At 38.3% G+C, this 12803-nt stretch overlaps 1 protein-coding gene across 6 annotated transcripts in view; it reads left to right on the top strand.

Annotated features, from left to right (window-relative positions):
• CREB5 (cAMP responsive element binding protein 5) overlaps positions 1-12239 on the top strand; it is a 404221-nt gene extending 391982 nt beyond the window's left edge. For 5 of the 6 annotated variants that reach the window (XM_077120933.1, XM_077120941.1, XM_077120917.1 and 2 more), the window contains 2 exons: positions 4770-4878; positions 5767-12239. In XM_077120933.1, the coding sequence (XP_076977048.1) occupies positions 4770-4878; positions 5767-5930 (273 nt within the window). In that variant the 3' untranslated portion in view covers positions 5931-12239. The other variant, XM_077120923.1, reaches the window with a different exon arrangement.
• The last annotated feature ends 564 nt before the right edge of the window (positions 12240-12803 follow it).

Raw genomic sequence — 12803 nt, 5'->3', positions numbered from 1 at the left:
GTCTCTTTTGAGGCTGGTCCAGTGAGCCAAATTTTAAGTAAACAGAAATGGAAGGTGCTAAGCAAACAAACTCTAGCCAAATGGAATTTCCAAGGTCTGGATGGCCAGCTGCCACTTTTGAGTTGTTTTCCAACATAGGCCCTTCTAGTTAGGTTGCAGAGCTTCAGAATGGTAAAATCAGACGTAGGAAAAGAAAATCAAACTCCCAGACTCCATTTCCTAGTCTCACAACACATCTCTGCCTGACAGGTCAACACAGGTATAGGAATTGGAGGGAATCTCAGAAATCACCCAACCTGGCACTTTATACAGGGAGAACTGAGGCTGGGGGAAATGTGAACTCTTTCCCCAAATCACATAACCAGTGGGTAGCAGAATGAGGATTCAAGTGAATCTTCTGTTGATCTAACCCACTGCCCTGTGATCTATCATTTAGAAAGACCTAAAACTAAAGGAATCCATGTTCTTTTTTGTCAAGAGTGGCTAAGATCAGCTCAAAATTCATCAGCTGATGATGTGGTGCTTGGTAGATCATATGGGTTCAATAGATGATATGAAAGTTCATCTGGCCACCCATGGATATAATTGCTTTTCTTTTTTAGTGCAAAGACACATGGTCCAAATTGCCACTGAAATTTTGGACACACAAGCCCAGGTTTGGAACTTGGCAAGAGAATAGGCCAGATGGGAACTGTTGCTTGACAAACTGAAGTCCCTCGTTTCAAAGTGAACCAAACCTGGCTTCAGCAAATCTACGCACACACAAAAAAGGCTATATTGTAGGGCCAATTTTGATAATTATATTTTTGGCATAGACTATTGCTTTACTAAAAAGCATTCTGGTTTATTATATAACAAAACAATATCCCCAAAGCCCAAAGCTGCCAGTGTAGTTATTAGAAACTTTCGATGTGCTAGTTTAGTGTCAGTATTGTATTGAATGTCTCCATAGGGTACTACTTCATCTCAGATACCTTATGGATTAAGAATAGATAATAAATCCAACCGCATCCAGCCCCTTACAGCCCATATGTAAGTGGATAATTGCTTTAAGATAGCAAACCCAGATTAGTTTAGAAAAAATAAAGGGCTGATTCCAGCATGAGAATCATTATTCATTATTAATACTTTGCTTTGGCAAAGTACTTTCATATTAAGACCTAGAACTATTATTATAACCTACACAGAGGAATAGACAAATTAGTGGTTTGTCTCAATTTGTAAAGCAAGACAATTTAGAGGAAGAATTGCCTCCAGAAATCCTGGCTTTTGTTTCTCTACTAGAATTGCAGCTCACATTTCCCTTCTCATTCATGTATTTTGAAACATTTGCTATCTGACTGTTCTCTTCCAAAATGAATTTGAGGTTATTTGCACTTATATTTCTTTGAGAACTATTTTTACTTCAAATATAACCTTGTATCTGTGCATTTCCTACATCAATAAATCTACCAGTATGGAATCTTTAAGATAGTTATGCATATGCACAACTCACAATTCACTCTTCTTTCTCTAGGGCCATTATTCTTGACCTTTCTTAAGCCAAAGGCTCCTTGTAGAATCTGATGGAGGCTTAAAGACTGTCTCTCAAGAATATGAACACATACATGGACGCACACAATTTTGCTCTAAAATGAAATATAAACATATCTTTCAACCTGCCCTGATAAGATCTGGAAGTACAAGAGGTGCTGGAACTGGCTCCCTTATGAAATATGACTGTGAAATATATTTGATAATATCAAAAGTAATTAATGAATAAAAATCAAGATTGAATTTTTCATTAATAATTACATAATTAGCCTTCTTAATGGAAGGCAACACAGAAAACTCATAGAATCAAAAATATCTTGCTGGGATGAACTTAGAGAACTAGTGCAACCACCTTGTATTATCCTTGTTTGGTGGGCAGTTTGTGAACGCAAACCATGCTATTCTCAACCCCATTTTAAGAGTTCATTTTCCTGCTAAATGCTGCCACATGAATTTCTTTTGCTTCTGTGGCTATTAGACCTTTATTTAATCCTTACCCTGTATCAGAATTATGTGTATATGGTCTAAACAAGATACCAATTGTTCTTCTCTACTGATGATATTGTTGGCATTCATTCATAGCATAGCATACATAACATAATTATAACATGATTACTAATCCATTACATAAAGAAATATGTATTAATTTACACAGATCTCTAAATGATCATCAATGTTCATGGCATTCTCTAAGTTCCTACAGTTTACAGACCCTTGCAACTTGTTGATTTGCTAATAAAGCACTTTGCTATCAATAGACAAAAGTGCCACTAAAGTTGTATATTTTGTATAGGACTTTGGTTATAGACCAGGGTGCCACATATGCTGTTCAGAGAAGTGGTGGGTGCTACTTTATAGTGGCCTCTCATGGAAGCAAAAGGTTTATTGTGAAACAGTTTGGGGTGTGCCAAGTATCTTGCACAGTTAGCTCCTTGCAAACCCTAAGAACGGAATTCAGTGTGTTTTCTTAAGGAAGGAGCAATGAACAATTAGTGCCTGAGAGATTAAACACTGCTTAGAAAGGGTGTGACAATTCAGGTCCTGGTGTGGGAAGAGATGGAGCCTAAATTCCACTCTCCAAGACATCCCCAATGGTGATTGTTTTGTGTTTTTCTTCCAGAAGTATAAGAAAGCAAGAGAATCCAGGTTTCTTTGGATTTAAGTACTTTCCTTGTTTATTGTTTTCTAGGTCTCAGTAAAAATGTGTGGCTGCAGTCGCTTAAAATTGGACTTTGACGCCATTTACTAAGAACCTTTGTCCATATTATCTGCATCTGAAATTTTCTACTTAGGATGCAGGCGTCTGGCTGTTGTGATTTCAGAAAAGTGCTATTTCTTTAGTCTAAGGGCAAAAAATATGATACTTAATTCTGAAGCAAAAAAATATGAACACATCTTAGTTTCCTGTTGGTTTTGTGTTTAACCAGGAGTTGTTTTCTATATAAAATCTAAAAGTGACTTTCTTTTATATGCGCTATCTTAAGCAAAAGATGAACTAGAGGGAAACAAGGAATTTAGATGGGCATAAAAATCAGAGAAGAAAGAGGTAACATTTAAGACTAAAATGAACTGCCCTATAAGTTGTCCCAGTGACCCTGGAATTGACAAGGGTGTCTGGGTTTTGGCAGAGCTCATTTATCCATCACCCTCATTTGGAGGAGGGAAGTACAATTTGCCTTCTGTGAATGTTCTCGGGTTTAAGAGAAATTTTCCTTTGCATATAAGTAATGTAGTCTTCATTAACGCTAATTTCTCAAACACACATTTTTATTTTATAAAGTTTGGGGGAGAAGGAGAAAAGTTTTGTAGATGAGAGTTTTTATAACTTTGTTTTAATGTTGCTCAATATGTTGTTGCTTACAATGTGTTTTTTCAATTAATTCATTTGGAAATGGAACTTACTCTTTAACCTGGGTTTTAAATTAATGGAAAAAATAATAATTTCTACAATCTCAGACTCACTTTTCTAGGTGATAAGTAAATGCCTGAAAAGCCAGGTTCATTTTGAAAGTGTAGATACAACTTAATGACAGCAATAGTAAAATACCTTTTTCTGTGTGCATGCTTTTTTAAAAAGTCTCCTACGTGTAGAATGTCTGGCAGCTGCAAATGAACATTGGCCAGAGGGGAGGTATTATTTGTCAGAATTGTAAAATGGCTTATTTGAGATAGCGCTATGTTTACAGTTTACTTTTATCAACTGGAAGCACCTTGGAGCCAACCATCTATTATACATTTATATTTGTAGACAGCGGGTGCCAAGGACATTATTTTACAAAGCCATGAACTGCCTTTGTGAATTACTACATAAAGTGAAAATTTGAGGCACTTATCTGGATAAATAAGAAAAACTCACACACTCAACCCACAGCACCGTATTATCGAGCCTGGGTGGGGAAGTTTGTGGACTGAAATTAGCCAGATCAAATTAATTCAATCAAGGCTTCCAACATCATTCCCGCTTGCCTCCCTACGCTGCCCTCAGCCCACCAGTATGTGACTAACATTGACTCCAGTGGTCCCTTGTCCCCTGCTGAGTGGGCTCCAGGAAGGTGGACATGCCTACTGAACTGCAGCCCATTTGGAACGCCTTTTGGGAAGTCCAGTGATAGAATAGTCAGTATATCCTGAAACATTTCTGTTTGAAACCACTAATCCCACCACATAATTCTTCCCAGAATGCCTGCCTCGCATTCACTCTCCTCCTATTTCATCCCAACCTGAACCCGTAAGACCCTGTTGAAATGATTATATTAGCCGAATTGACTGAGTGCTCACCACGTGCCAGGCTCTAAATGTTTTACATCTATTACCTCATTTAACCCTCCCAGCAACCCAGTGCCGCATGTCCCCTTTCTGTCCCTATCTTATAAATGAAGTTGCTAGAGCTCAGCTGGGTCATGTATCCTACCCAGGGTCACACAATGAAGTGTGGAGTTGGGATTTCCACTCAGGTAACCAGGCTCCAGAGTCCATTATCTAAAGAGTGTGGTCTGGCCGTGACATAGGGTTCAGCTCCTGAGTCCAACCCTAGTGTCCTCAGAAAGGTCCTTGTAAATGCAGAGGACAGATTGAAGGTAAGCCACATTTTCAGATGGACTCTGATCAATTATATTCTGAATGTCATCCAGACATAACAGAAAAGTTTGCCAGTTTCATTGTTTTAGGTGCATGGTGGTGCTTTGGGTTTGCTTCCTCAAGTCTTCTCTAAGGGGCTTTGATATGTTTCTTTCCAGAATGAAGTGTCCATGTTGAAAAATGAGGTGGCCCAGCTCAAACAGTTGTTGTTAACACATAAAGACTGCCCAATAACAGCCATGCAGAAAGAATCACAAGGATATCTAAGTAAGTCACTTACTTATTCACTTTTTTTAGTGTCCTTTTTTTTTTGTAATTGTATCTACCTACTGTACATTGGATTTTATGAACAAAAGCTATAGTTTCCTCATTCAGACAGAGATCATACTAGAGTTTTTGAGTGGTACCAGACTTTCCACCAATGGGAATCCCTCTTTCCTGACCCTTACCTATCACCATGCCCTGCACCTGCTAATCATTTCTGGTTAAACTTTCCCAGACATTTGACAATGTAAAATCCTGCCAAATTCCAATTCTGTAGCCAATAAGAAAATGGCCTGCTGGAGCCCAATTACCAGAGGCCAAGTACTTTTCCATAGAAATCCCTGGGTTGGGAAATAGGCATTGGATGATTCACATCAGGACCCGTGGCATCTCGCTCACGGGGCTTTGGAGCGCTAGTGGTCTGGTCTCAGGTTACCCCAATTTCTGCACTTGGAATGTCAATAGGTTATTTTCTAGTTGAGTAGGGGATGGTGGGAGGGGCAGGGATTCACGGCTGAACATCAATTTATTTTCAAATAATTTTTTAGATTGAGCAACACAGCTTCTCCCACCACATGTGAGTACTTTTCCACGACTGATACATGGATGGCTATTTGAAAGTACAAGATGGGGAAGTTCAAATACCAGGACTCACACAAGTCAACCTGTTTTGCTGATGTACAGAGCATGTCTTTGCTCACAGCTCTAAGCCAGGAAGGCATAGCTTTGTGACAGCAGTTTCAAATAAAATTTTGAAATTAGCTTCCAGGAGAAAAATGGGTGAAACTCTTCTACTTCAAGTAAATGTCCAGTAACATTTTTCTGAATAGTCCACAGGTCCCATTCAAAAAAGAGTTCTATTGGTGTGCATGTGTGTGTGTTTTTCTCTAGGTCCAGAGAGCAGCCCTCCTGCCAGTCCTGTCCCAGCTTGCTCCCAACAGCAAGTCATCCAACATAATACCATCACTACTTCCTCCTCTGCCAGCGAGGTGGTAGGAAGCTCCACCCTCAGTCAGCTCACCACTCACAGAACAGACCTGAATCCGCTTCTCTAAAATCCACGGGCCAGACCTGCCTCCAAGAAGTGCTGTAGCATACCATACGTCCTTTCTTTTAAGGGCATTTTTAGAATTAACTCAGACCTGGAAGACTCCTCAGCCCTTCAAAGACTGGCTTTCATTTTTATAGTTGTTATGGAAATGTTGTCTTTTATACTTAGTTATATAAGGAAAAAAAGGGAGTTATGCAATTAATATCTATCAGCTTGGGAAATGCTTTGGTGCTTTTCTCCAGTTTTCTGGTACCAGTTAACTTGTTTATAATCGGAACTGTTTCTGTATATAGTCATGGTTTCATTTCTATCAGTCCAACCCTTTGCCTGAAACAGTGAATCTTGTTAAACCACAGCTTTTAGCCAAACTAAGGCATACTTAGATGTCCAGTAAGACCCATCCAAGGTAACTGGGTGAAAAGTCTGAGGATGTCGTGACACACGTTGAGTTTGGGCTGTAGTGTCATCAGAATCTCAGATAAACACAGAGCCTTTTCCACATTTTTTTTCTTTTACTATTAAAAAAAAAAAAGATCCATTGATGTCCAAATAAAACCACCAAGCATCTCACCACCTCTCCTCTTTCTTCTGGTCTACTTACTCGAATGCCCAACTTTCCTCTCCATTTCCACTTTTCCTTGGGCTCCCGGTTTACTCTTCAATTTTACTTTCTTTTATTTTGTTTCCTTTAGCATTGCATGTAAAGAAGAAAATAATGTTGTTGTTGCTGTTTAAAAAAGCAAACCTCAAAAATGTGGACCTAGCCTTTGCTTCACTTACCTGTAACCCACAGCTGGGATTCATTCAACTGTTGCTTTCTACAAAATAGAAACCAGGAGATGTTTAATGTGCCTGATTTAATGTTTTTAATAATCAGAGCAAATAAAAGGTGTTTTAGCTACAGGTGAAGCGCTGCTGAATGCCAGCTGTGGAGACACCGGGAAGGGAGCTTTGTAAGCCTCAATTATGAAAGTCCAAATTATGATATGGGGCTATAATATCACACCCTTGAATTGCAACTGGTTTTATATGGCCTCTCCATAATGTTGAAAATCCACATACTATATAATAATTCAGAAGGCTCTATTCACTACACAGATTGCATTGCTCAATCATCAGCTGCTAATAACCTAAGATTTATGTATTTATTTTTCTTAAGCCAATGGAACCAGCTTTGCTGTTCTGGTGGGTGAAAGTAGACTAACTACTGGAGAAACAAAGAAAGAAAGAAAACCCAGTGTTTCCATAGGTGGGCTACCAGCACTCCCATAACAATTAATGCACCCTTTGGCTGTTTGAAGGAATCCTGTGGTTGCGGCACAGGCTGCTCTACTCTTCTGAATAATTCCCATTCATGTTTTCATCAGCTTGTATGGATTTGCCCACTACAAAAAGCAGATAGGCCCTGAACCACAGTTGTGCCTCCTTGAAACAAGCCATTCTACTGTGCTAATGTTTAATATCGCATCTCACAAATAACAGGGGCTAATGTTTCTGACTAGCAGTCTGGACAGGTGCTGGTGTTTCATCTCCATTTGAATGCTTGGCCTCCTAACACTTTGTGTGTGCGTGTGTGTGCGTGCGTGCATGTGCTCATTCATGAGTTTTAAAAGAACCGTATTTTACAAAAAGGTGTCGCTTTTATAAAAGTTCAGAAAAAGGAAGTGTGTGTTTTTTTCTCTCACTATAGTAGAAGAATCTATTTTGGAGAAAAAAAAGATGAAGGTCATGAAGCATGATTTTTATAACTAGTTTCAGTTTATCTAATAACTTACTTTTTAAATCAATATTTATCAACAATCTTTCCATGTTTTGAGTGTTCAGTGAAAACTCATGACTTAGATATATGGTCTAAGAATGTAAACAAAAAATGAAAAAAAAAAGAAAAAGAAAAGAAAGATAAAAGTGCAAATGGAAAGGATTTATATTTTAGACAAGCATATCATTTTCAAGTATTTTAAATACTGATTTCATAGTAATTTTTTTAAATCCCAGCAGTAACAGCTGAATGGTTTAACCTGACTGTGGCTTCTTAAGCAATGTTTAACATTTAGCTTTAAAAAGAAGTTAACATTCTTATCTCTATTTTGAAATTAAGATAATTTTTTCAAAAATTCCTTCCTAGAACCTTCTGTATGTCTCAAAAGAAAGGAGAAACTGCGTTGAAATGTTTTTAAATTAAAATTTTTTATTTTATGTTTTGCTTTGTTTTAAATGAAAACTTCTTTCTTTACTGCATGCATAGCACTTAATGAAATGGATTTTCTTAAAAATCCACTGGCAAAATCAGAATGTCCAGGCAGTGACCCATCACTAAAATTGTGGTTTAGTTTACTTCTCTTCCACCTCTTGATTAAAATATTTAGTTGTTAAACTGAAAGCCTCTGCAGTTAAGAACTTGCCTGAATTTTCTTAATTCAGCGTCTTGACAGTTTGACTGATGTGCATTATATATAGCCAATTATGTCTGTTTTTTATGCTAAGTAGGCAAGCCAACCACACACGTTAGCAAACCAGCCTAAACGTATAATTAGAATAAACTGTCTTCTTGTTATACTCAGGGCCTTTAGGTATGTTCATTAGCAGTGTGGAAATACAGTAAATGAAAGATGTCAGCTATTTGTCAGAGGCCAGCTATTTGTCAGTGCTTCTTGAAATCCCGAATGGAAAGCCTTCTTGGCCCAATCCCACACGCAGCTTCTCAGTATTAAGTATTTCACGGTAGACCCCAGGATAATCGATCTGCCGGAAAAGCTCCCCTTTCTGCTCCTACTCGTCTGGCCAATACGGGAGAACATCTTTCTAGCCCCCTCCCCACTCCTGCCACTCACTGAGTTACCCAAGCACGTTTTCAGCACTCAGGCATGAAGATCTTCAGCGCCCCTGTCCTAAGGAAGGCAAGAGTCCTGCCTCTCTTCATTGCCGGGTGGTTTCTTTATCAGTAGGATTTGCCTCTGCAACCACTGCCCCCCTGCCTGGGAACCGGTGCCGTGCCTCCCCACCTTAGTGATGAGTTAGCAACTTAGATGGATAAACCTGATAGTATTTCTACCTGGTAAACCCTCCTTTAAATAGTGAAGCCCCACATCGTAATTGTTTCTTCTTGATACATTTTTTCAGCCTAGGGTGCTGCAACAGGTACAGTGAAAATCCTGCTCACGGATGAATGTACTAATTTTAAAGTCCAGTGTTGAGTCACATGTTTTCTCTTTACACTCCCCCTTTTCCCTCTCTTACCTCCAAGTCAGTGTATTCAAGCCACTTCCCCTGCCTGTGGGAGACAAGCAGCCTGGGTGCAATCCTGGTGCGTGTTATAATCATTAGGGGCATTTACTTGGAGCAAATGCCCTTTGGAGCCTATTCAGTCAATGGAATAACATGAAGCGCATATTCTGAGTAGAGGAGCATCAGTGGTGAATGTTCAGGTGGTTTTGCCTGTTAGTTAAGTAAATTTTGCTGTATTAGTTGAGCTTGTCATTAAAATCATAAACCAGCTGCTGCGGTAAGAGACTGGCCTTAGGCTGAGGTTTTTAAGCATCAGTCACTGCTATGACACTAGCCATCCAGTTAGGATAGAATGTGCTTCTTTCTGGTTAATAAAAACCATCTAAAATAAATAAATAAGTAAATAAATAAATGTATGTATGTATGTATGTATGTATACAGGGGAATTCAAGGACCAAAGCAAAATTTGAACAGGAATCTATTAATTTAGAATTTTATAAGATATTTATTAATAAATGTTATTTTTAAACATTCCATTTGAACAGTATTCTTCTGTAGGATCTACTTGTTTTTAAAGCATTAGTTCATAATAAACTACTCTAGCTGTGTGTATCTTCATTTTCCAGGGTTTCAAATGGCTATTCTCCATCACTTGGTGGAAACGTTTGCTTAGTTCTCTGTGTGTAGAAATTTCCAGAATTTTTATTGTTCTGTGCATTTTTAAAATCTGCATTCTGAACAGTTTTTTTTTCCAAGTCATTTACTTCTGGGTTTCATTTTTAAAGTAAGCCCTTTTATTTAGGATGCAGAGTTCAGCTAAAGGAAATCAGTAACTATAACTGGAACAGCTTTCTTGTGAAAGTGTAGAAAACAACTTCATCTCTGCTTCTTTCCACCCCACCCCAATTTCCTAGAATGCCTTGCACTATTCAGCTTCCTTAGTGTTCTTTTTGTCCCTTCCCAAACAATGTGCAGTAGCTTTAAGCCATTCAAGCTCCATTATGCAGTATATCTGAGAAGGGAAAGGAAACAACCCATTTAAATTTGAATAAAACTGTGCCTATACGAACAGTAGCAATTTAGAACCTCTTTTCTGCTTCTCAAATAATTTATATTTTAAAATTGCACTTTAGCTTTTTTGATCTCTTTCCGTTTCTCTTGTTGTCTTTCTAACCTCTTCCCTCTCTTCAAACTTGCCCTTGCTCCCCCCTCCTTTCTCATCTCTCCATCTTCCCTCAAAGGCTCTGAGCTACATCATTTAAAATACTTTACAGAGTATTTGCACCAGGTACACTGACATGTGCTTATGATAGCATAGCTGAAATGTGTTTCTCACATCAGCCTTGATGAAGCCTGCTGCGAGAATGCCAAGGAGAACGAGCCAGAACACTCTGCGGTTTATACTCTTTATCCCTTTATTCATAGCATGTTTTTTAAAGATGTTATATTATGCAAAAGATGTGAGGCAGCAGCTAAGCTACACTTAAGAATTTTCTATCTCCTCTGAACCAAAGTGTCCTGAATAAGCCAGGAGACTTCTTGTTGTGTGCCTCCTGGTGCACGATGGACTGTTGTCTTAGCCATAGTCTCTCTGAGGCCACTGAAATACCAGTGACCCTATTTCATTCCTAGGTCTCAAAAGTACGACGTTGCCTTGTAACATAATTAGGGACAGCACCTCTATTTTACAATTATAACCTAAGGAAGGACAAGAAGACACAGAAGCAATAAACTTACAAGTAAAATTCAATACCAAAATAAATACACAAAGAAAGAAATAAAATTCCTAGCTCATCGTGTTGTAAAAATGGAAAATGTGCATGTCCATTCAAAATATTTTACTATTTCTCGTGGAGTTTTTTCAGTGAGCTAACGCTTGTAGCCAAATTGCCTAAAGAGTGTTTATATATTTTTTTCCTTATAAATTGTCTATTTTTAAAAAAAAAAAACCACAAAATATTTAACAACAACATAAAAAGGGGGGAGGGGGGTGAGGCCAAATTGCCAGCGTTCATTAAAAGATGAATACTCTTAAGTGGACTCTGAAACCTTTCCAAGCTTATCATCAAAGGAGAATCAATAATCAGAAACTGTTATGTTTAGAACAACTTGCGATAGCTTTCTCATTAGAAGCCAGGACCTCGAAAGCTCTTCCTAAGCCATTTAAGATTTTTTAACATTGAGTTTCATATTCTAGAACGTAATAGGATTAATTTTTTAAAACACAGATAATTTCAGCCTCAGGATTGAGAATGTGGAACCCGGATAAATTAGCTTTAAAGTCGTATGCACAATAAACTGTTTGGATTCTAGTTTATTCCTTTAAAATACCAATGCTGCAGACTCTACTGGAGATAATAGATGACCTGGCACTGCTAAAGGGGAGGGGGTTTATGAGAAAGGACCCTTCCCAAGCAGTCAGCCTGTAGAAAAGACCTACTCACCCTCTTTCCTTCTGTGTTCTATTAAATCATGTCTGCCTCATAGAGAGAGGGGATTGTTCTCTATTTATGCCTTTAAGGATTGTCTTGGAGTAAAGATAAGCTTGGAATGTTCCCTCTAGAGAGGACAAAGGAATTGGGATTTTCTGAAAGGCCCAGAAAAATGGCTCCATAAAAACACAATGTTCTAGGATAATTGGAATAGAAATACTATCCAAAAATATCATTTTTAAAGCAAGTTTAGTACTGAGGAAAGTGTTAACTAAGGGAGCCCCCCCCCCTAAAAAAAAGGTGCTGTCACTTTAAGTTCTGGACTTGGGCTTGTCTGTAATTGTAAACAGCAAAGCATTTTTGTTTGTCTATTTGTAAAGCAACCACCTTCCTTACTGGAAGGAGAAAAAATTGTGGGGGTACATACATGTAAATATTTGCTGTAGCATTTTAATATGTTTAATTTTATGTTAAGCTTTCTGTGGCATCGTGAACACATTTATTGTTACCAATGGACAATGAGTTCATTAAGACTGTTCAACAAAGTCAGATTTTTACATCTCTTTCTAGCAAGAAGAGACAAAATTTTGTGCATTTGTACAAATGTTAATAATATCACTGCAATTCCATATAATAAAGCACTCAAATGCAAACAATATGTGTAACCTTTGTATGAGGAAATTTGGGAGGGGCTAATAATATCTACTCCACATTGTCTCATTCATTCCGTACAAACCAAAGCTTGCCATTTCAGGATCACCATTACCTAGGAATAAAAAGAGGTAAGATTTTCTCCTTCCCCAACCATCACTACATTCTGACTCCCTTTCCATCCAACTTCCCAGCTGAAGACACTAGTCTAATTAATAAACTTCACTATTATTTGGAGGTTGGGGTTAGTGTATTTTAGGTTCATGTTCCAGTTATATCTAGCAACCGAGAACCACATGCTGGCAACTCAGGCAATCAAATCCTGGAGTTTTTTTCTTGACCTTCAGAGAAGTCCCAAGGCCATCAGAACCCCTTGATGCACCCTTCTGGATATCTCCCTGTCTTCCTTTCTCCTCTTGCTTTTATTCTTTTATATATATATATTTAATTTGCTCTCCTCTTTCTCTTATACTCCTTATTTGATCCATCTGCAAGACCAGAAAAGCAGCTGCTTATCACTAACTTTACATCTGTGGCTCTGTCCATGCCATCGCCATCTCAGACCTGGA

This window comes from Tamandua tetradactyla, chromosome 1, assembly GCF_023851605.1.
Source record: "Tamandua tetradactyla isolate mTamTet1 chromosome 1, mTamTet1.pri, whole genome shotgun sequence".
NCBI classification, from domain to species: domain Eukaryota; kingdom Metazoa; phylum Chordata; class Mammalia; order Pilosa; family Myrmecophagidae; genus Tamandua; species Tamandua tetradactyla.
Note: the sequence above shows the minus strand (reverse complement) of the source record. Positions and strands in the feature narration are given on the sequence as shown.